Source organism: Myotis daubentonii, chromosome 1 (genome assembly GCF_963259705.1).
Source record: "Myotis daubentonii chromosome 1, mMyoDau2.1, whole genome shotgun sequence".
Lineage (NCBI taxonomy): Eukaryota > Metazoa > Chordata > Mammalia > Chiroptera > Vespertilionidae > Myotis > Myotis daubentonii.
Window position 1 is genome coordinate 63,343,755 of NC_081840.1, and position 25,134 is coordinate 63,368,888.

At 41.0% G+C, this 25,134-nt stretch overlaps 1 protein-coding gene across 2 annotated transcripts in view; it reads left to right on the top strand.

Moving 5' to 3' along the window:
- The window catches only part of SPG11 (SPG11 vesicle trafficking associated, spatacsin), a 106,974-nt gene that overhangs the window by 12,319 nt on the left and 69,521 nt on the right, over positions 1 to 25,134 (top strand). For both annotated transcript variants that reach the window (XM_059702725.1, XM_059702736.1), the window contains 11 exons: positions 311 to 456; positions 4,694 to 4,826; positions 10,601 to 10,756; positions 11,150 to 11,325; positions 14,395 to 14,571; positions 16,143 to 16,214; positions 16,498 to 16,625; positions 16,943 to 17,118; positions 17,812 to 18,025; positions 22,794 to 22,997; positions 24,561 to 24,667. In XM_059702725.1, the coding sequence (XP_059558708.1) occupies positions 311 to 456; positions 4,694 to 4,826; positions 10,601 to 10,756; positions 11,150 to 11,325; positions 14,395 to 14,571; positions 16,143 to 16,214; positions 16,498 to 16,625; positions 16,943 to 17,118; positions 17,812 to 18,025; positions 22,794 to 22,997; positions 24,561 to 24,667 (1,689 nt within the window). The remainder of the gene's footprint in view (positions 1 to 310; positions 457 to 4,693; positions 4,827 to 10,600; positions 10,757 to 11,149; positions 11,326 to 14,394; positions 14,572 to 16,142; positions 16,215 to 16,497; positions 16,626 to 16,942; positions 17,119 to 17,811; positions 18,026 to 22,793; positions 22,998 to 24,560; positions 24,668 to 25,134) is intronic.

The following is a 25,134-nucleotide window of genomic DNA, read 5'->3' on the forward strand; positions in this document are numbered from 1 at the left end:
TTAAATAGTTAAGGACTCCAGGTATTGATTGTGCAAGATAATACAAAGTAAAAAAGTGAAATTTAGTGCTATTTCATAGACGGCATTGTTCTTACTAGAATTGCCTTTTGGTCAGTGTTTTAAAAATAGAACACTTTAACAACATTGAAAAATCATGATGAATTAATTAAGGTCATAATAGTACCTTGTGTCCAATAAATATATTTATAATTAGTTCTGAAGTATTAGATAATTAGAAATTAATTCCTGCCATAATCCTAAAACCTAAGTCCTACTAATTTATTAAAGCTAACTTTTATTTTTCACATAGAAAATGGACTCTCTCTGATTTTGTTTGGTTTGACCCAAGAGGAGTTTTTAAATAGACTAATGATCCATGGAAGTGCCAGCACTGTGGACACTCTCTGCCATCTCAATGATTGGGGCAGGTGCTCAATCCCCATACATGCACTAGAGGTAACAATTAAATTCTGTAGAACTTTATATTCTGTCACATACAGTGGGGCCTTGACTTATGAGTGTCCCGACTAACGAGTTTTTCAAGATACGAGCCATCTCTAGGCTGATTTTTTGCTTTGAGTTGCGAGCTAAAATTCAGGTTACGAGCCAGCTTCAGATACCCCACTGCTAGTTGGCGCAGCAAACGTCACAGTGATTTGACATATGAGTAATTTGAGTTATGAGCTCCATCACGGAACGAATTAAACTCGTAAGTCAAGGCGCCATTGTACTCTTATATGACTGAAGATTTGGGAGAATTCACTTAACCTAGGAGCAATAAAAAAACAACAACAACAAAAAACCTATAGTCTTTATCTATCTGTTTGCTTAGTTCTGGTTATTTCATTACCCTAATTCTGCTTAGCAGTGTACACTTTTTGGCTTTAAAAGATATAAGATTATAATAAACACTATTTAAGGAAACAAAAGGTACAAGAAATAGAAGCAACAATAAGCCAATGAGACTAAACAAAGTGGAAACAAGCTATAGAAAGCTTGAACAGGAGTAATCTTTTATTCCTACCTGGTAGTCCTACTATTATAATCCAGCTATAGAAACATCACCTGAATTTTTATAGCATATTTTAGTTCATAAACACTCTTTTTAATTGTACTATCTAATTTTGTCCTAAAATTAACCACATGAGATGGGTTGGGTAATTTTCATTCATTTTATTTTATGAATGAAAATCCTAAGGCTCAAAATGGTTGAGTGAGTGGTTCATAGCCATACTAATAAAGACAGGAGCTAGCATCAAAGTCAGGGCACTTTCTGCTATATCACACAGGCCCTGAAAGGATAAAAAGTAGAAGTTAATAATGTTCTGTGCCAGTGTTTTGTTTTTTTTAATGATAGCTTTATTGAGATACTAGTGGCCCGGTGCATGAAATTCGTGCACGAGGGGCGGGTCCCTTAGCCCGGCCTGCACCCTCTCCAATCTCGGACCCCTTGGGGGATGGCCGACTGCCGGTTTAGGCCCGATTCCCAGGGACAGTCGGACATCCCTCTCGCAATCTGGGACTGCTAGCTCCTAACTGCTCACCTGCCTGCCTGCCTGATTGCCCCTAACCACTCTGCCTGCTGGCCTGCTCGCCCCCCACTGCCCTCCCATGCCAGCCTGGTTGCCCCCAACTGCCTGCAGGGTGGGGGGTCCCCGCTGGGGTGCCTGACTAGCTTGGGTGAGGGGCTGATGGCTGTTTGCAGGCTGGCCACGCCCCCAGCGGGACCCTCACCCCACGGGGGCGTGTCCAGCCTGGGTAAGGGGCTGAGGGCCGTTTGCAGGCCCCTCCCTCGGCAGCTGGCCCAGGTGACCCAAGCCTCCCATGCTCAGGCTGGCTCCGTGGCAGCTGTCCACAGGCCCCTTCTTCAGCAGCCAGCCAGGGTCGGTGGGAAGCTTGGCTTCCTCCATCACCAGGGCAACCCAGGCTTCCTGCCCGCTCTGGCCGGCTCTGTGGCCACTGTCATCTTTGTCCTACTAATTTGCATACTCACTCCTGATTGGTGGGCATTGCGAAGTGATGGTCAATTTACATATTTCTCTTTTATTAGTGTAGATAATTTAAATATCATAAAATTCATCCATCTACAGTTCAGTAATTTTTTTATATATATTTTATTGATTTTTTACAGAGAGGAAGGGAGAGAGATAGAGAGCTAGAAACATCGATCAGCTGCCTCCTGCACATCCCCCACTGGGGAAGTGCCCGCAACCCAGGTACATGCCCTTGACCGGAATCGAACCTGGGACCTTTCAGTCCGCAGGCTGACGCTCTATCCACTGAGCCAAACCGGCTTTGGCAACAGTTCAGTAATTTTTAATATATTTAGAGTTGTGCAGCCATCATCACTGTCTAATTCCAGAACATATTCATCACCCCAAAAAGAAACTCTGTGCCTATTAGCAGTCACTTCCTATTCCTTAAGGACCCTGAGTCCCAAACATGAACCTACTTTCTGTCTCTGGATTTGCTTTTTCTGGACATTTCATTTAAGTGGATTTTTGTGATTGCATTTTTTCACTTAGCATGTTTTCAGGGTTCATCCATGAGGTTGTATGTTTCAGTACTCCATTCTTTTTTATGGCTGAATAATGCTTCATTATATGAATATGTCACATTTGTTTGTCCATTCATCAGTTGATAGATGTTTGAGTTGTTTCCACTTTTGGGCTACTGTGAATAATCCTGCTATGAACAGTGATGTAAGTTTTTGTGTCATTCTATGTTTTTATTTCTCTTGGGTAGACAGCTAGCACTGGAATGACTGGGCCATTTAACTTTTTAAGAACCACCAAACTATTTCCACAGCAGTTGCACTATTTTACAGTCCCTCCAGCAATATATGAGGGTTCCAATGGTAGTTCCACATCTTTGTCATCACTTACTGTTCACCTTTTGTGTTATAGCCATCCTAGTGGTTGCGAAGTCAAAATGAAGTGGTATCTCGTTGTGATGTTGATTTGCATTTTGCTAATGACTAATGATGTTGAACATGTTTTCATGTGCTTATTGGCCATTTCTATATTTCTTTGGAGAAATGTCTATTTAAATCTTTTGTCCATTTCTAAATTGAGTTATTTGTGTTATTGTTGAGTTCTAAGAGTTCTTTTTTTAAGCATATTTTTACTGATTTCAGAGAGGAAGGGAGAGGGAGAAAGAGAAACATCAATGATGAGAGAGAATCATTGATCAGCTGCCTCCTGCACACCCCCCACTGGGGTTGAGCCTACAGCCTGTGCCCTTGACTGGAATTGAATCCAGGACCCTTCAGTCCACAGGATGATGCTCTATGCACTGAGCCAAACAGGCTAGGGCTCTAGAGTTCTTTATATGCCCTGGATTGTAGACCTTTATGAGATGTAAGATTTGTAAATATTTTCTCCCATTCTGTGGATTGTCTTTTCATCTTCTTGATGGTGTTCTTTGAAACACAAGTTTTTATTTAATTTCGATGGCCAAAAAAATTTTTTTGGTCACTTGTACTTTTGGTGTCACATCTAAAAAACCATTGCCTAATCTGAGATTTACTCTTAGGAATTTTATAGTTTTAGCTCTTACATTTTAGGTCTATGATGCATCTTGATTAATTTTTGTATTGGTATAAGGAAGGAATCCAACTTAAAGGAAGAATACCAACTTAATTCCTTTTCATGTTCCAGACCATATGTTGAAAAATTTACTTTTATATACTGGAAAATAATCATTGTAGAATGTTAGAGTAATAGGGGGAAAGGAAAATTTGCTTTTATCCCATGAGAATTTTTCTCTCTTTCTTGTTCAACTGAACATTTAAAGATTCATACATACACATTTTTTTACATCTGTAATTTCTAAATATTCTCTATGGAGAGGTTCCTCAAGATACCTAGTCAGAAATGGTAGTCTTTTTTTAGCCTGCTTTTCAGTTAACTTGATATCATACTGCTTTAACATGTTAATTTAAATAGACTGTAACATAATTGTAAGGGTGATCCACAAGTACCTAGCATTGAATTGTTTTAGGATTACAGAACAGTAGTAGAGCTGGAAAGGTGTTTTCATCTAACCTTCTGTTTCTGGTGAAGCAGAAACTAATGTTCGGAAAGGTTACAGACACTTGCCCCAGATTGCGTAATTAGTCATTGTCAGAATCCTCACTAGAACCCAGGTACTCCTGTGTTGTAAATGTTTCCCTCCTGTCCCGCGTGGTTCAGGGTTCGGATCTGGAAGAGGAGCCGCACACAAATGAAAGAGAAAGACAAGAGATAATTTGGGAATATTGGGGGCCAGGCGGGCAAGTCCAACTCAGGAGGAAGGACTTCCCCTGGTGCTCAGGCCGCACCAGCCTTTTATTTGGTTTGGGATCCACCCATAGTTTCGCCCTCAGGCAGGAGGTTCCAGTGACACACAGACTATCTTATCAATAAGGATTTACATGACTAAAGGTGGGGAGGTTGCTTCGGCTACCATTACCTGGATTAACAGAGTTGGTGCACAGCTCTGACCTTTGCTAGGGCTTCAAAGGTCGCCAGCCTCCCGGGTTCTCTGTCTACACCTCTCTGCTAGTGAAGACAATAGGCGGTTTCCCACACTCCTGGAGCAAGATAAAGATAGGTTTGTGTCTTCAGTCTCAGCACATTTAAGTTCTGAAGTTTAAAAATATTTTTTTGTTTCCCACCATTTTTCCTATTGTAATTTTTTTCTCCCATTTCAGGCAGGAATAGAAAATCGTCAGCTGGACACAGTAGATTTCTTTTTGAAGAGCAAGGAAAATCTTTTGAATCCATCCCCAAAATCTTCTGTACCTGATCAGTTTGATCACTTTCCATCACAATTATATTTAAGAAGTAAGTAAAAGAAAGATGTCTACATTTGTGTTTACTATTTTATCTTTTTGTTGTTGTTAATCCTTACCTGAGGGTATTTTTTTCATTGATTTTTTTTAGAGAGAGAAAAAGGGGGGAGGAAGGAGAGAGAAAGACACATTGATGTGAGAGAGACACATCGATTGGTTGCCTCCTGCAGGTGCCCTAACTGGGGCTAGGGATTGAACCTGCAACCCAGGTGTGTGCCCTTAACCAGGAATCAAACCCATGACCCTTCAGTGCACCAGCTGACACTTTAACTACTGAGCACACAGTCAGCTCATTTTATCTTTTTAATCACTTCCAAATTATCATTGTATTTTCTGATGACTTATTTATTTACCGAAACTCAGTCATGAGATTTCATTTAGTTGGTGGAAACTTGAGTTGTGAGAACATATAAATGTTCTAAGTGGGGTGTTTATTGTTCATGTCCTGTACTGTGTTTCATATTTTTAGTATAAAGGAAGAGATGCTCTTTCAAATTCAGAAGGTTTTTGTACAAAATAGAAAATTTTTATTTGAAAAATTCTGTGCCCTTGCAACTGTCTAAGATGTACAGTGACAGTGCAGAGTTGGCTGAGATGTACAGTGAGAGTGCAGAGCTGCCTGAGATGTACAGTGACAATGCAGAGCTGCCTGAGATGTACAGTGACAATGCAGACCTGCCTGAGATGTACAGTGACAGTGCAGAGCTGCCTGAGATGTACAGTGACAATGCAGAACTGCCTGAGATGTACAGTGACAGTGCAGAGCTGCCTGAGATGTACAGTGACAATGCAGAAATGCCTGAGATGTACAGTGACAGTGCAGAGCTGCCTGAGATGTACAGTGAGAGTGCAGAGCTGCCTGAGATGTACAGTGACAATGCAGAACTGCCTGAGATGTACAGTGACAGTGCAGAGCTGCCTGAGATGTACAGTGAGAGTGCAGAGCTGCCTGAGATGTACAGTGACAATGCAGACCTGCCTGAGATGTACAGTGACAGTGCAGAGCTGCCTGAGATGTACAGTGAGAGTGCAGAGCTGCCTGAGATGTACAGTGACAATGCAGAGCTGCCTGAGATGTACAGTGACAGTGCAGAACTGCCTGAGATGTACAATGACAGTGCAGAGCTGCCTGAGATGTACAGTGACAGTGCAGAACTGCCTGAGATGTACAGTGACAATGCAGAGCTGCCTGAGATGTACAGTGAGAGTGCAGAGCTGCATGGGATGTACAGTGACAGTGCAGAGCTGCCTGAGATGTAGAGTGACAATGCAGAAATGCCTGAGATGTACAGTGACAGTGCAGAGCTGCCTGGGATGTACAGCGACAGTGCAGAGCTGCCTGGGATGCACAGCGACAGTGCAGAGCTGCCTGGGATGCACAGTGACAGTGCAGAGCTGCCTGGGATGTACAGTGAGTGCAGAGCTGCCTGAGATGTACAGTGACAGTGCAGAGCTGCCTGGGATATACAGTGAGTGCAGAGCTGCCTGGGATATACAGTGAGTGCAGAGCTGCCTGAGATGGACAGTGACAATGCAGAGCTGCCTGGTATGGACAGTGACAGTGCAGAGCTGCCTGAGATGTACAGTGACAGTGCAGAGCTGCCTGAGATGTACAGTGACAGTGCAGAGCTGCCTGGGATGTACAGTGACAGTGCAGAGCTGCCTGGGATGCACAGTGAGTGCAGAGCTGCCTGAGATGTACAGTGACAGTGCAGAGCTGCCTGGGATGTACAGTGACAGTGCAGAGCTGCCTGGGATGTACAGTGACAGTGCAGAGCTGCCTGGGATGTACAGTGACAGTGCAGAGCTGCCTGGGATGTACAGTGACAGTGCAGAGCTGCCTGGGATGTACAGTGACAGTGCAGAGCTGCCTGGGATGTAGAGTGACATTGCAGAGCTGCCTGAGATGCACAGTGACAGTGCAGAGCTGCCTGAGATGTACAGTGAGAGTGCAGAGCTGCCTGAGATGTACAGTGACAGTGCAGAGCTGCCTGAGATGTACAGTGACAGTGCAGAACTGCCTGAGATGTACAATGACAGTGCAGAGCTGCCTGAGATGTACAGTGACAGTGCAGAACTGCCTGAGATGTACAGTGACAGTGCAGAGCTGCCTGAGATGTACAGTGAGAGTGCAGAGCTGCATGGGATGTACAGTGACAGTGCAGAGCTGCCTGAGATGTAGAGTGACATTGCAGAGCTGGATGAGATGTACAGTGACAGTGCAGAGCTGCCTGGGATGTACAGTGACAGTGCAGAGCTGCCTGGGATGCACAGTGAGTGCAGAGCTGCCTGAGATGTACAGTGACAGTGCAGAGCTGCCTGGGATGTACAGTGACAGTGCAGAGCTGCCTGGGATGTACAGTGACAGTGCAGAGCTGCCTGGGATGTACAGTGACAGTGCAGAGCTGCCTGGGATGTACAGTGACAGTGCAGAGCTGCCTGGGATGTACAGTGACAGTGCAGAGCTGCCTGGGATGTACAGTGACAGTGCAGAGCTGCCTGGGATGCACAGTGACAGTGCAGAGCTGCCTGGGATGTACAGTGACAGTGCAGAGCTGCCTGGGATGCACAGTGACAGTGCAGAGCTGCCTGGGATGTACAGTGACAGTGCAGAGCTGCCTGGTATGGACAGTGACAGTGCAGAGCTGCCTGGGATGTACAGTGACAGTGCAGAGCTGCCTGGGATGCACAGTGAGTGCAGAGCTGCCTGAGATGTACAGTGACAGTGCAGAGCTGCCTGGGATGTACAGTGACAGTGCAGAGCTGCCTGGGATGTACAGTGACAGTGCAGAGCTGCCTGGGATGTACAGTGACAGTGCAGAGCTGCCTGGGATGTACAGTGACAGTGCAGAGCTGCCTGGGATGTACAGTGACAGTGCAGAGCTGCCTGGGATGTAGAGTGACATTGCAGAGCTGCCTGAGATGCACAGTGACAGTGCAGAGCTGCCTGGGATGCACAGTGACAGTGCAGAGCTGCCTGAGATGCACAGTGACAGTGCAGAGCTGCCTGGGATCTACAGTGACAGTGCAGAGCTGCTTGGGATATACAGTGACAGTGCAGAGCTGCGTGGGATGTACAGTGACAGTGCAGAGCTGCCTGAGATGTACAGTGACAATGCAGAGCTGCCTGAGATGCACAGTGACAGTGCAGAGCTGCCTGGGATGCACAGTGACAGTGCAGAGCTGCCTGGGATCTACAGTGACAGTGCAGAGCTGCCTGGGATGTACAGTGACAGTGCAGAGCTGCCTGGGATGCACAGTGACAGTGCAGAGCTGCCTGAGATGTACAGTGACAGTGCAGAGCTGCCTGGGATGCACAGTGACAGTGCAGAGCTGCCTGAGATGCACAGTGACAGTGCAGAGCTGCCTGGGATGTACAGTGAGTGCAGAGCTGCCTGGGATGTACAGTGACAGTGCAGAGCTGCCTGAGATGTACAGTGAGTGCAGAGCTGGATGAGATGTATAGTGACAGTGCAGAGCTGCCTGAGATGTACAGTGAGTGCAGAGCTGCCTGAGATGTACAGTGACAGTGCAGCTGGCTGAGTTATGGATTGGGATTTTTTATAAGAATTTTCAGCCTGACTCATCTGCTGTATTACCAATACTTTTCAAGATTTGGGCTTTCCTTTTTAATAAACAGAAAAGCTTGCTTTTATTCTTGGGCCAGGTAGCCATATAGATCTATTCTCATAGGCTAGGGTAACAAATATGTTTCCCCCATACAAAAGGTTTATAATCTTAGTAGAGGCCCGGTGCACGGATTCATGCACTGGTGGGGTACCTCAGCCTGGCCTGCACCCTCTCACAATCCAGGACCCCTGGGGGGATGTAGTAGTGTGTGAAGTGGCGGGCAGCTGGGGAGGAGCCGCACTGCTCCCACTCATCGCAGCCCCACTGCATCTGCCTCTGCCGCTGCTTCGTAGCGCTGCCACAGAGGTGAGAGAGGCTCATGCTGCTGCAGCTGTTCTCCCCAATCGTGAGCCTTGCATTTGGCGCTCCTGCTGGGGAGAGCACACTGACCACTAGGGGGAAGCTCCTGTAATGAGCATCTGCCCACTGGTGGTCAGTGTGCGTCATAGCAACCAGTCGTTCGGTCATTTGGTCTCTTAGGCTTTTATATATATATAGGTAATATATTTAATTGATGACATATTATAGACATCTTTCTTGTTAATAATAGATATGCTAATTATTTATGGGATTAGCGAACATTTGATTCTGTCCAAAATATCCAGAGACATTTGGTCCAAATCCAAAGGTCCTTGAAAATTGGTCCTGTCATAAACCTCCATGAGCATATTGGTTCATGCCAAATGGTCCTTGACATTTGATCCTGTCAAAAATTTCCATACCACCCTGGCCGATGTGGCTCAGTTGGTTGAGTATAGTCCCATGCACCAACATGTCACAGGTTCAATTCCTGATTAGGGCACATGCCTGTGTTACGGACTTGATCCCCAATAGGGGATGTGCAGGAGGCAACCAATCGATGTTTCTTTCTCGCATAGATATTTCTCTCTCTCCTGCTCCCTTCTTTTCTCTCTAAAATCAATAAAAACATATTTTTAAAAAATGTCCATGCTTAGGAAATATTCTTGGGTTCAAACAGCTCATAATGTTTATTTATACTTTTGGTTTACAGGATTAACACATAAGAAATATTATCATGTTGTATTAGTCCAATAATTGTGTTGTGGTTGTATTGCCAATAATAATTCTTCTTGCCATGGCTCCTCCTCGGCTGCCATGATAGCCTCACATGGGATTTAGGTAGATGAGTGGCCTGGACCATCAGTGATTATATGGTTGTTATACACTACTGCTTTTTGGCGGTCCGTGATTTCTCATCAATTCACTGTCACCTGCATTGCTCTGCCCTAAAGGATAGGGGGAAGAGTCGGGAAATAAGGAGCCTGGGAATAGCTTTATCTGCTCTCCCAGAGGAAATCCATGTTTCCCATCCTTGTCATTCACACAGATAAAGTCCTAGAGCTGATGCTGAGATAAACAGGAATCACTTTATTAGGGCCTGTAGCTGACAAATTGGAGATTCAGGGGCACATATTCCTTGCTTTCACCTGCATGTTTAAGGTAATGGTTTTGGAATCAGACAGGCTTAACTTCAAATTTTGACTGCTGTTTACTTTCCAAATTAGCTTGGGCAAGTTATTTATTCTTTCTGAACCTTAGTTTCCTCATCTATAGAAATGTAGCCGCAACATTTACCTCTCAGGTTGTTGAAAGCAATAAATGATATAGCATTTATAAAACTTAAGATACAGTAGGTGGCAAAATGATAGTTATTGTAATACAGTACCAGTAAATAATGACTAGTAGTAAGTAGAATCACTAAAGTTTGCAGATAGTAAAATTTTATAAAAGTTTTGTAAGCTTTTTTGAGAATTAGACATTAGTCCTTGTTTTTCTTTTTTTAAAAATATTTTTTTATTGATTTCAAAGAGGAAGGGAGAGGGAGAGGGAGAGGGAGAGAGAAATAGAAACATCAATGATGAGAATCATTGATCGGCTACCTCCTGCATGACCCTTACTGGGGATTGAGCCCACAACAGGGGCATGTGCCCTGACTGGAAATTGAACTGTGACCTCCTGGTTCATAGGTCGGTGCTCAACCACTGAGCCACACTGGCTGGGCGGTCCTCGTTTTATGTTTTAAAATATTGCAACATGGTATTTTTGGATATGTTATTTTTATTGGGAATATCCTGGTGTTGTTCATGTTAATTAATTTCTTTCATTCTTTCTCAGATGTGGAAGAGCTGACACCAGCATTGGATTTACTTTGCTCAGCAATTAGAGAAAGTAATTCTGAAACCCAAAGCAAAAACTTTTCAGAACAATTACTTAATCTTACACTGTCCTTCCTTAACAAGCAAATAAAGGAGCTTTTTATTCACAGTGAAGGTAAGAATAGCAGCAAAGAAGGGTGCAATTCTCCGATTCCTGTGTTAGAACAGAGATATAAGTGAGCGTATTGCATGAGAGTACATAAGCCAATGGAGTGTTATTTACTGAAGTGGGGTAAAATCAATATGTAGCTGAGTAAGTAATATGGGCTCTAACACTGGGAAAGTTGGCAGAAAGGACTAATCATTGTGAGAGGGGTTATATTAAATCACAGAACTAATTGTAAATAGGAAAAAGCTCAGATTTTTTTTGTTTGAAATTTTAAAAACACTGAGTTTGAATTTTGGATTTTCTAGAATTCTTCATAACAGCTGTTGATATATTCTCTCTATATATACACACACATATTTTTATGTGTATATGAAGTTGTTATGTTGGTGTTTTCCATAGAGTTAGATGAACATCTACAGAAAGGCGTGAACATTTTGACCAGCTACATTAATGAACTTAGAACCTTCATGATAAAGTTTCCTTGGAAGCTAACAGATGCTGTAGATGAATATGATGTAAATGAAAATGTCCCCAAAGTAAAGGAGAGCACTATATGGGAGAAACTCAGCATTGAGGTAAATATGAGTAATTATCACTTCTTTTATTTGCCAGATTCATAGGATCTTAGAAAACAATAGAGGAAACAGAATTTAGACTCTATACTGTGATTCAAAAACTTTGGCAAGGGCTTTAAGTTTTGTAGATTTGGAAATCTTCGGGCACAACTTCAAATTTATGTTTACAAGCTTTGTTATTTAATTCAGAATACAGATAAGCTCCCTCTTAGTGCCACATCTCCTACTTGGCTTCAGTGACAAATACCCAACCCCAAACCCATGAGCAACACTCCCTGAATGGCTAGGGCCATTAAATCTTTGTTTTTTATATGTATTTTTTATTTACTTATTTTATTTTGTGGGTTTTGTTTGTTTGTTTTTAATCCTCGCCTAAGGATATTTCTCCATTGATTTTTAGAGAGAGTGGAAGGGAGGGGGAGAGGCAGAGAGAGAGAGAAACATTGAGGTGAGAGAGACATCGATTGGTTGCCTCCCACGGCACCCCAACCAGGGCTGAGCATCAAGCCTGCAACTGAAGGTATGTGCCCCTGACTGGAATTGAACCCAGCACCCTTCAGTCTGAGGGCCGATGCTTTCTCCACTGAGCAAACCGGTTAGGGCAGAGACCTGACCTTTTTATTATAGTACTAGAGGCCCAGTGCACAAAAATTTGTGCACTGGCGGGGGGGGGGGGTGGTGTCCCTCAGCCCGACCTGTGCCCTCTCACAGTCTGGGACCCCTCGGGAGATAACCACCTGCTGGCTTAGGCCCGCTCCCTGGGTGGTAGATGGCAGGCCCAATCTCGTTGTGCCTGCCCCACCTCCCCGGGTCACAGATGGCAGGCCTGGATGGCGGCAGGGTGGGCGGCGGCTCACGCTGTCCCACCCCGCTGCCCCGGGTCACAGATGGCAGGCCCGGATGGCGGCGGGGCGGGCAGCGGATCACAGTATGCAAATTCAACGGCCATCTTTGTTGGGTTAATTTGCATACTCTTCTGATTGGCTAATGGGCGTAGCAAAGATACAGTCAATTAGCATCTTTGTCTTTTATTAGTGTAGATCTCTAGGGTCCTCGCCTTCCCCCATTCCCATTCTGCACATTTCCTGTGGTAATCTGTCCCCAAACTGTCCTGTGCACTCCATCCATCCATTAAGGCTATGCCCAAAGGGGCTTGTTTCCCTCCCCTACCCACAGGGACTCTCCCACCCATTCTTACAAATGTCATCAAAGAGCATTTGTATAAAAAGTAGGGGGAATTGGGGAGGAATCTGGTGATCCAGTGTAAAATCAGGGAGGCAGGCACTGCTTTTAGCTGGGACTAGTTATGGGCTCCCTGTCACCCCAAAGAAACCCTTCTCTCCTCTCTCTGCTCTAGCCTGCTGGACTTTTGTTTGTTTTTTAAAAAATATTTTTATTGATTTCAGAGAGGAAGAGAAAGAGAGAGGGAGAAACATCAATGACGAGAGAGAATCATTGATTGGCTGCCTCCTACACACACCTACTGGGGATCAAGCTCGCAACCTGGGCATGTATCCTGACCGGGAATGGAACTGTGACCTCCTGGTTTATAGGTTGACACTCAACCACTGAGCAACACTGGCTGGGCAAGGGCCTGACATTTGGACTTATGCATTCTGCCTGATATTTGAATTGCTGCTGGTGATTCAGTCTTAGGAAACTTTTATTTTATGACATTATCACCTGGAAGCATACTTGATTTGAGTCCTATCTCAGATTCTAGTTAAGGTATTTTGCCAGTTAAATTTTCTGTGCTCATTTGCTTGCCTTTCTTTTTATAATAGAGGTTAACACAACCAAACTAGTCTAGTGTACTAGACTAGGACTGAAAGAATCCCTCCAACCACTTGGAGAGTCAAAGGCCAAAATAACTTAACCCAGCTGATCAGTATCAGTAGGGAGTGAAAGTGATAAGGTTGAAAGGCTGCCAGGTTCAAAGGACTGCTGTTCTTGGGGTGGAGACATGGGGAAGTAAAGTACCTAGTGTAACTGCATTTTCTGTATCTCTTATTTATTCTCTAACCAAAAATTACTTGATTTTTTTTTCTACTTTATTTGGCTTCTCTTTTCCAGTCTCCTTTGCAGGTTTCACCTTCTCTTCCCCACTTTGCACCCCCCTTTAATGTCTCCAAGGCTCAATCCATGGTCCTCTGCTCTTTTTACTCAAAATCACTGGTTTTTAATTCCGAGGGAGATTATAGTCTAACTACTTGCATTCTGCCTCTAAAAACATACACTTTAATGTATGCGTGTGCACATACACACAATTTTGCACATGATTTGATAGGATTTACTTCCTTTCTATTCTCTCTTGGGTTTAGGCCTTCAATTTATGCTTGATTTCTTCTTACTCATATTATTGCAGTAACCTAATGCCTTACTGTCTTGACCTTGAATCCCTTTCAGTTCATTCTCCACATTGCTGCCTGAATATTCTTCCTGATATATATACATATATGTGTATTAATATATGATTATACCATCTCACGCTTTTAAGATCCTTAAGTGTTCCACATGAGTTTCAGGATAAAATCCATCTCATACACAATGCGCTTCAAGATGGAACCTCTGCTCCTCTGCTTTTCTCTCAAGTCTTATCTGCTACTCTCCCCAGCTTTCCGCCGCCCGCTCCCCCCCCCCCCCCCCCGTTTTATTGAGTAATTTGGAGTTCCCTGAAGACTTGATGCTGTTTCTTGTCTTTATGCCTCTGCACATCTGCACATAATTTTCCCTCTTTTTGGAACTCTTGTCTTCTTTTCTCTTATTTAGATGATTCTCTTCTGAACCCTCCTCTCTAGAACCTTGGGTGACACCTGTATCCTTTCCTTTATCATACAGAACTATAATCAGCACTTTATTTGTGTGTCTTCCACTAGTCTAAAAGCTCTTGGACAGCAGGGTCTGTGTTTTGAATGAACTTTATATCCTCCGTGCAAAGACCCAAATGTAGTAGTAGATTTTCAGTAAAAGTCCTGTAGTGGGATCGGTCCTCAATAAATGTGTAAGTCATGTTGATAATCATAAAATGGAACTTAAAAAGCGGATTCCCCCCTCCCCCCCTTTTCCTAGGAAGTTATTGCCAATGCCATTTTAAACAACAAAATACCAGAGGCACAAACTTTCTTCAGGATTAACAGTCACTCTGCTCAAAGACTCGAAGAGCTGATTAAAATAGGCCTCGATTTGGTCTTTGACAATTTGAAAAAGAGCAATGTAAAGGAAGCCTCTGAACTTTTAAAGAATATGGTGAGTACATAATCCATTTGTCTGATCTTAAAGTCCTTAAAGTAAGAGAAGATCTCTATGTACTTAATACCGTTTTCTGGTTGATATAAGAATTTATTTATGACTGCCCTGGTCATTGGGAAATCAGACTTGATTCCAGCCAGTGTGAGTCATTTATCTCAGAGTTGCAATGGAACTACATACTGATATGATGAGAATGTGCAGCCTTTTTTATGTAGATGTGGTAGAATGAATATTTTTATAACATGGAAGGCCTTAATCCTTTAAAAATGTCAAGGTGAAGCTTAAATTTTTTAGTACAAATGCTCAAATTGGAGCTTAGTTACATTTCTTTTATAACCTTTTGGGTGTCTGGTCAGGAGGAGACATAGATTTTTCTCTGTTTACAATGATGCAATGAACTCAACACGTGTTGGCCACCTTTGGACTGCAGTTACTGATTTGTAACTTGAAAGGCCACAGTTGACCAAGGCCTGGCCTTCCCCACCCCACAAGATATAGACAGGAGCTTGAGTTGACCTACTGAATAGAAAATAATAAAGCCAAAATTTTACACTCCCCCTCCCCCCCAAAAAAGAATTGATTTGTATTCATAGTTGTATCACAGACTGAGAAATTTGTGTAGCTTTTAGTAGGAAATAATGACAGTGATACTAAAATGGTTTTTGGGTACTGAGAACTTTCTTGAGGATATATATTTTTTAAATATATTTTTATTGATATCAGAGAGGAAGGAAGAGGGAGAGATAGAAACATCAATGATGAGAGAGAATCATTGATCGGCTACTTCCTGCACATCCCATACTAGGGATCAAGCCTGCAACTGGGCGTGTGCCCTGACCGGGAATGGAACTGTGACCTCCTGGTTCATAGGTCGACGCTCAACCACTGAACAACACTGGCCGGGCTCTTGAAGATATTTTTGATTCAAGTTTCCATCATTTGCTCTCTGTTGGGCTTAGCACTTTGGTTAGAAGTAGGCAGTGTTTTTCGTCGAAGGATTCACACAAGGCCAAGCCTGCACAGGATCTTATTATTTGTTGGGGGAAATTCTATATTGTGTATGTGACCGCTTACACCTCCATTTGAATTTTCTAATAGCCTATATCTTTGCTTTGTGCTCCATGGTTTTACTTCATTTAAGGAGGAGAAATCCTAGAGGTAGGACTCCTGGACTAAACTAAGTTGTGGCTCTAATCTTCATGGTCAAGGTCTTAGCCATGGCAACTTTCTGGAAGTGTAGAGGAGTGAAACTACGTAAGAGTTGTTATTTGTATTGACTGTTGTTTTTAAGTGAACCATCATAGCAGATACCTGTAGTTTTGGTCCAATGGTAGCCTGTTATTACCTTAAATTGTTCAATGTGCTGCCTTTATTCTGGCAAAATGCTTAAGGACTTTAGGCAGAGGCAGTAAATATATATTATAAATGTAGAAAATGAATGTTCACAAGAGCAGGAAAGCTGTGGAATTTTATACATGTGTATAACAGAGTATTTCTGTATATAACATATATATTTATATTTAAAATAGCTCCATTACAAAATTAAGTTTTTTCTATGTTTATTGTAGGGTTTTGATGTAAAAGACCAGTTGCATAAGATATGCTTCTATACAACTGATAAAAATATACGGGACTTTTTGGTAGGTAAAGGTGAGACTATGTAGTTTACATTTTCTAGTAAACCTGGTGAAATTTAAAAATAAATTATTTTAAAATTCAACTAATATCCAGTAAGTAAAAGTAAGACAACTTCTTTATCTTTTTAAATGATCACTTTGCCTTTGTGGTAAAGGAAAATTTGTGTGAATATATACATTACTTCAAAAATTCAAAATACAATTCTTAAGTGGCATGTAATTTCATGACATTTGTTTTGCAATGTACTTGATTTTTGTGACGTCACTGCTTTACTTTTTATTCAAGGTTGAAATTTTAAAAGAAAAAAATTCTTTTTCTGAAAAAGAGAAAAGAACTATAGACTTTGTGCATCAAGTTGAGAAGTTTTATTCAGAACATTTGCAAGAAAATATGCAGATCCAGTCCTTTCCCAGGTAGTCTCATTAGCCCCCTTTTGGTAACATGGGAAGAATATTTTAGATCGTGTTTAGTTTTTGTTAGTGAGCACAGATTTTTTCTGTGGAACTGAGCTTATATTCCCTATAAAGGTAAAACTTGCCCAGAAGTCACTCAGGAATTTCCTGTTCTTTCAATATGCACATAATCAGATATATATTTTTAAGATAATAAATATAACATTATGAGTATTAAAGTATGTGTTCCCCAAAAGAATAATAGTCTTTGAGCAGATAAAGAGAAATGCTGCTTTTTCCTTCAAAATTAAAAAAAAAAAACTATATCACTGTTTCAGGTATTGGGTAATGGAGCAAGACTTTTTCAAGCACAAGTCTGTTTTGGACTCATTCCTGAAATACGATCATAAAGATAAACTTAATAAACAGAACCACAGAATTGCATTAAATTGGGCTCAGTGGTGGAACCAACTAACACAAGAATCTATCCTCCTTCCCAGGATAAATCCAGAAGGCAAGTGTGAGAAAGCCTGAAATCTGAACATACTGAATGAGTATTAAATTAAGCTGTAGTATATTTTGTTGTCTCTCCATTTTAGAATTCCTTTGGGGGGGAAAAAATCAGTTGCTTTAAAATTCAAGTCTGTAAGACTTCTTATCTCAAGGTTTCTGTAAGGGACTTGTGAAAGAAAAAAGTTGTATGTTTCAGTAAATTGAGACTTCAAGGCTGAGTTGTTTGCCTCAAAGTGACATTCTTTATTTTTCCCAATAGTCTTTGAGTTTCTTCTTGTGTAAACTAAAGATCTATATCAATTGGGGTTCCAGGGAATAACTAACAATGGTAAACAGTGGTAATTCAGAGGGTGTCAAATTCATGTTTATTATTATAGCCAAAGTTTTCATTTATATTAAGAAAAAGAAAAGGGGGAAAGAGACCTGAAAAGATAAATGAAACAGATAGCTAATTCCCAAGTTTTATTTAACAACGGTACTAATAAGCAACATTTTGCTCTTCCTCCAGCTGAATATTGATTATAAAATGAACAGCAACATAAAAGAGGAAAATAGTAGAAGAAGAAAAGGGCCTGCATATTCACATATAAATATTTGTCCATTTTGTCATATTTCCTCAGTTGATTAGTGTTGAGCTTTGTGTCAATAATCATAACTCATTGCTATTTTAAAATGTATTTTGTTCTTAATGTAGAATATAAATCATATTCCCCTGAAGCCCTCTGGAGATACCTCACAGCTCGCCATGATTGGCTAAGCATTACCTCGTGGATTGGAGAATTTCAAACCCAGAATAGTTATTCTTCACTTCAGCAGAACAAATGGCCTCCTCTGACTATTGATATTATTGATCAGAGTACTTGCTGCAACAACAACATGAGGAATAAAATTTTAGATGAGCTGGCCAGGTACTATAATTGTGGGGAAGAGTAATAAGAAATAATTCTGTAATGTTTCCTTTGCAGTGCCATGAATCCAATGGAACATTGTTTCATAGTATTTTAAAATTGAAAGGTTTTAAAATTACATGTTTTTAGCATCATAGTGACTAAGCTCTCAGATTCTATATTTGCTTTGGTGTGGAAATGGTAAGCTGTCGGTGCAGCTACAGGGCCCAAGTGCAAGAGCTTAGTAACGTCTCCCACTGTTCTCACTGAAGCCATATGCTATGTATGGTCTTGAACTAAAGAAGATTACTCAGGTAAGAAATTAGTGCAGGGTCGGAGCTTCTGAAGTGGTAAGGAAAGACTTTAAACTTTAATTAATTTCTAAAAATAATTCTCTTAGATCAAACCATGTGAATTTGCCATTTGTGTAGGTCAAAAATGGATGAATAATCAGCTATTTCATATTGTTCAACCTAATCTATCAAAATAATATATGGAGACTTAAATGTGTTAATTTTTTAAGTTTCTTAAACTTCCCATATATTACTTTATTTTATAGTTATACTTATTGGGGAAGTATAGCTGTATTATTTACCCAACTTAAAGTTGTGGAATCCAGAGAAGTTAAGAGCTTTGCCCAATCCAGTACTTGCCGGCTTTAATTTTTTTTTTTACCCTTGTCTTTGTAGTCATTCTTCTTCCCATTGCAGTAAATTCTCTTCTTAAAAGTAACTTTCATATAACTTGTATGCTTATTAATTATTTTGGTTAATATTTGATTAAATAAAAAGCTAATATATGTGTGATTTAACATAAATTATGATAATAATGAACTATTGAGATCTACTACATTAACAGATTAAAGGGAAAAAATACTACCCTGATAGATACACAAAAGCATTTGATAAAATTCAACATCTATCTATTTATGATAAAAGCCATTAGCAAACTAAGAACAGATGCAATTCCCTTAACTTGAAAAGGGTATCTAAAAAACAATCTTCTAGCTCTAGCCGGTTTGGCTTAGTGGATAGAGCATCAGCTTCCAGACTGAAGGATCCCGGGTTCAGTTCCAGTAAAGGACACATACCTCTGTTGCAGGCTCCTCCCTGGCCTAGGCCCTGGGGGGAACGAGGGCAGGGGGAGGGTGTGGTCAGAGCCCTGGTCAGGGTTTGTGCAGGAGGCAACTAATATTTCTCTCTGTCTTTCCCTCTCTCTTCCACTCTCTAAAAAAAATCAATGGAAAATATCCTCGGGTGAGGATTAAAAAAATAAAAACAGTCTTCTAGCTAACATTATACTTAATGGTGAAAGTCACAAGCATTCTCTCAGATTTGGAATAAGATAAGCCTGCTATCAATTCTTCTCAAAATAATCTTTAGATATAGTACAATCTCAATAAAAATCCCAGCAGAATTTCTTCTGGATTGTTATAAGCTGATTATAAATATTAATATAGAACTGCCAAGGGTCAAGAATAGCCTTAAAAAAGAACTTGCCCCTTGAGAGATTAAAACTTATTCTAAAGCTATAGCAATTAAGACATTGGGAATGTTAATGGAGGGATAGACAAATATACCAGTACAACAGAAGAGTGAGCATAGAAACAGACTTATATATGTTCACTTTATATATGACAAAGGGACCATCACAGAACCGTGGGGACTGAATAGTCTTTTCACCAAATGGACCTGGGGTGACTGGATGATAGTTTTATGGAAGAAAGTTAAATTGAACCCTCTGCCTTATATCATGCATAAAATCAATTCCAGGTAGATTTTTAAACTTAAATATCAAATGTAAAACTATAAAGCTTTTAGAAGATACAGAAGAATATGTTCATGACCGTGGGAGTAGTGTATGCTTTCTAAAAGGCCTGAAGGGGCAAAGGAAGAGAACAATTAGTGAGATCAAGAGAGAGTGTCAGTCACCCAGCACAGAGAGAGCTAAGGCATCCCCACCCCATCTTTTTCTGACTCTTACCTCCTGGTAGGGGTCTCCCTTAGGGCAAACCAAAACAGAAGCCTGATGGTGGGATAAGGACACATATGTAATACCTTAATAAAGAAATTTTAAAACAAAACAAAAACAGAAGCCTGAGGGCACTGGAGTCTTCTTGAGCAACTGATAGAGGTGAGCTTTCAAGGACATAAAGCAGGAGAAGAGTAGAGCTTGGATCTGAAAGGGAAGATACCCCACAATTGGGCATTTCATAAAGAGGAAGCAAAAATAGCCAATAAACATGTAAAAAGGTACTCTTCCTCATTTATAGTCATGGGAACATGAATTTATTTTACCAAAAAAATCTAGGAACAACTGCAATGGCCATCAAAGGTAGAGTAGATAAATAAAATCCTATATAATAAAAGCCTAATATGCTAAGTGGCCAGGTAGCCAGTTGGCTGTTCAACCAATCAAAGCATAATATGCTAATGATATGCTAAGGCCGCTCAACCGCTCCCTATGACGTGCACTGACCACCAGGGGGCAGACAGCCGACCAATCACTATGACGTGCTCTGATCACCAGGGGGCAGACGCTCTGACTGGTAGGTTAGCTTGCTGCTGGGGTCCGGCCCATTGGGACTGAGTGAGATGGGCCGCACATGCCCTGGAGCCCTCCTGCGGTCCCTCCCTGACTGGCCAACCTCCCGTATCCCTCCCTGCCCCGATCATACACTGGTGGGGTCCCTCAGCCTGGCCTGTGCCCTCTTGCAATCCGGGACTCCTCGGGGGATATCAGAGAGCCAGTTTTAGCTCAATAGTGGAATGACAGGTTGCTATGACCTGCACTGACCACCAGGGGGCAGACACTCAACACAGGAGCTGCCCCCTGGTGGTCAGTGCGCTCCTACAGGCTCACAGCTGGTGTATGCAGTGGTGGTGGCAGGAGCCTCTCCTGCCTCAGCGGCAGTCGGACATCCCCTGAGGGCTCCTGGACTGCAAGAGGGCGCAGGCCAGGCTGAGGGACCCCCCCAACCTCCCTGAGTGCATGAATTTCATGCACCAGGCCTCTAGTGCATTATAATCATACAGTGTAATATATAACAAGACTAACAAACTGTAGCTACAGGTATCAACATAGATATATTTCATAATGTGGAGTAGAAGAATGTTCCATAATGTACCAGAATGTGTTTGTTTTGTTTGTTTTTTCATCCTCACCTGAGGACATGCTTAGAGAAAGGAGGGGAGAGAGAAACATTGATGTGAAAGAGAAACATCGACTGGTTGCCTTCCATACATGCCCCCAACCAGGGATCAAACCCACAACCAAGGTATGTGTCCTGACCGGGAATCAAACCGGCAACCTTTTGGTGCACAGGACAATACTCAACTAACTGAGCCATGCAGACCTGGCAAATGTTTTATTTATAAATAAAGTTTAAAATAGGCAAAACCAAACCATATATTATTTGAGATTACATATATGAGTGCTAAAACTATGACTAAAACTAAGGGAATGGTTATCACAAAAGTCAAGCTAGCAAATGAGATGCAGTGGAGAAGGGATACCACAAGGGCTTCCAAGTATAATGTGCTATAATCTGGGTGGTGGTTACATGGTTTTTCTTTTTTTTAAAAATATCTATTTATGATAAAAGCCATTAGCTTTTACCTTTGGTTTTTATCTTTTTAAAACCTCTTGGTTTTTATCTTTATATATATAAAATTGATTTCATAGAGGGAGAGAAACATCAATGATGAGAGAGAATCATTGATTGGCTACCTCCTGCACACCCCCTACTGGGGACTGAGTCTGCAATCCAGGCATATGCCCTTGACCGGAATTGAACCCAGGACCTTTCAGTCTGCAGGCCTCTCTATCCACTGAACCAAACTGGCTAAGGCAACATGGTATTTCTTTAAACTTCATATTATATATATTTTTTAATATGTTTTTATTGGTTTTAGAGAAAGAGGAAGGAAGAGGGACAGAGAGGTGGAAATGTTGATTGGCTACCTCCTGCATGCCCCCTCCCGGGATGGAGTCCACAACCCGGGCATGTGCCCTGACCGGGAGTTTAACCGTGACCTCCTGGTTCATAGGTTGACGCTCAACCACTGAGCCACACCGGCTGGGTCATATAATATATTTTCTGTATTCCTTTATATGGTGTATATGATGTTTTTAACAGTAAATTTGTAAAAAATAATATTTCAATGCAGATTTCTACTGTTTAGTAGTTGGTTTATTTAAATTATTCTGCTTTAGTTTCTCCATCATTTTGTTTGTATATTTTGGTGAATTTCTCAGTGCTTAAAACATCTAGCTTCAAAAGCTAACCACTGTTACACACTGGATTGTATAGTTCCAGCCAAAACCAAAAAAAATGTAGATAGCTTAGTTTAGGTTTTTGAAATATTTAAGATAACTCAAGACCGTCATTACTACCTTTAAATACTACAGTGATTCAGAAACCTTTGTTGGAAACCAGCAAAATATGACTCATAAGGTATTTATAGAGTAAAAATTGGCAGTCTTAGTTTTTAAATACTTTTAAAAAAATACAGTAAGTCCTTACTTAACGTTGTCAATCGGTTTTGTGACTTTAAGTGAATTGACGTATAATGAAACAGTTTTGCCACAGGCTACTTGATGAAAACAAGAGTTAAGTTACATTGGCATCTCATCAATATTGTAAGTTATGACAAAATGGCATTGAGAGAAACAAAAGAACATTATGTGAGGACCTTCTGTAGCTGAGACTTAAACTCATGGAAGTGGTTTGGTGTGCTCTGAATCTATCAACTTCTTAAATTTGCCATCTCTTAAACCTGCTCTTTAGGAATGGGATTTTTCTTATATCTGAACTAGAAGACTTTGAACTCTTCCTCCTAAGACTGAACCGCATTGGGGGTGTGATGCAAGATACCCTCCCTGTTCAAAACTACAGGTCCAAAGAAGGTTGGGATTTCCATTCTCACTTCATTCTTTATTGTTTGGAACACAGCCTGCAGTATCTTCTTTATGTCTATCTCGACTGTTACAAGTAAGTACTGAGAGTGATTTGTCCTTGAGCAGGTCCTCATGTGACAAGAGCACATGATACTTGAATGTGACAAGAGCAAAATATTGAGCATTCACTGGAGGAATACTGATCTTCCTGAAGTAGTTCCCCTCACTGCAGCACTTGGTACATCTTTTAGTTTCATGCTACATCCAACTAAATGCTTACCATGGTTTTTTGTTTGTTTGTTTGTTTTGGTGATGTTAAATCTGTAAGCTCTCTGTTAACCTTTTAAATAACTAGAGATTAGAATGAAGTGGAAGAAATGCTTTAAAAGTTAAAAAGAGAGGAAGAGACTAAAGGTTAACTTGGGAGTTCTTTGGTAACGTTCATTACCAGGCAAATGTTAAACAACTTTGAATTCATAAACACTGCAGGTTAGATATGCTCTAAAATTTACATTTGGATGGATGGGTGGGTGGATTGATCGATAGCTATACAGACATGCACCAACATATACTTACTTAAGATCAACTTGCAGAATCATATCTGTGGCCAGTGTTCATTGCTATTGGGTCAGTAATAACAATAATAGTAGTAATCTCTAATATATGAGTGCTTACAACGTTCTTGGCACTTAGATTATTTTACTAATCTTCACAAAAACCCTATGAATGGTTACTTTTTGACAGATGAGGAAACTGAAGCTTCAAGTGACACTAAGTGTCTTATTATGGCACACAGCTAGTAAATGGCAGAGTCAGATTTAATTCTACTTACGTTTGATTCTAGAGCCCACTTTCAGTGTGCTAATGAGAACATTTAAATGTGTGTAGTAAAAGCAAGAAATTCAAACTGGGTATATTTCTGGTTCATATCATTGAGGCTTAATTACACACAGAGATGTTTTTCCCAAAGCTACTGTCAAGAGATGATTTAAAAGCCATATTTTCTTTTCTTTTTTTAAAATATATTTTATTGATTTTTTACAGAGAGGAAGGGAGAGGAATAGAGTTAGAAACATCAATGAGAGAGAAACATCGATCAGCTGCCTCCTGCACGCCCCCTACTGGGGATGTGCCCGCAACCAAGGTACATGCCCTTGACCGGAATTGAACCTGGAACCCTTCAGTTCACAGGCCGATGCTCTATCCACTGAGCCAAACCGGTTAGGGCTAAAAGCCATATTTTCAAAAGACCTATTCTGAACCTTAACTCCTTAGTCCTAGCTTCTCTGTAGTTGTGTAAAGCGTTTTAAAAACCTCTTAAGTTTGAAAATGTTAAAGAGTTTTTATTGTAAAAATAATAAAATACAAAGTATTTTAAAGTACAAGGTATCTGTTAATCTTATACAAAGCTGGTAATATTTTATTATGGTAATAAACACAGTTTAAATATTATTACCTCTGTCTCTAAAATTTACCTCTATTTCCAGATCATAAGGAATATGTAAAACACAACACAACTGGGAGTATATTATATTTACTTTTTAATTTCGAGATTCTTTTTTTAAAGCTAGTTATTACATGAGCAAACATGGTTGTAATTATCTGTCTTATCTTGCATGTTAATCAGAGAGTTTGTTTTCTTTTGTTTTATATACAGGCTTAGTCCTCCAAATTGTTCCTTTTTGGGGAAAAAAGAATTACATGAAACTCACCCCTGGTTTGAATTTTTAGTTCAGTGTCGAGAAGTTTCTAGTAACTTAACAGGTATGGGTACTCTATTAAATACAAAAATTTCTTTGAATAAATAACTGGTCTGTTGAGTGGCATTTAACTTGTGAACTTTTTTTAAATAAATCATTTGGCTGTAGACAAATATATGACTATAATCTAGTCTCCAGCTTTGTTTAAAAAGCAGAAGATCAAAACTGTTAACCTCTTCCGAGCCAAGAAAAACCAGGCAGAGCAGACAGTATATAGTTGTTTCCTTTCCCTCTCACTCTCCTGCTCTATTCCTTTTGGCTATCTCTCTTCCTACCAGTTTATTACAGGCTGAATTCCTGCTCTCCGGCAAATTGGCACCCTTTTCCAATGAAGAAGTAGTCTGTCTTTTAGGAAGGAACTCCAGATGGAGTGAAAAGATATGCACAGTGTGTGTGGGCTTGTATCTTCTGTGGCAGAGCTGCTGACAGAGAACATTGCTCTGATTATAATCAGACTAGGGGCCCGGTGCA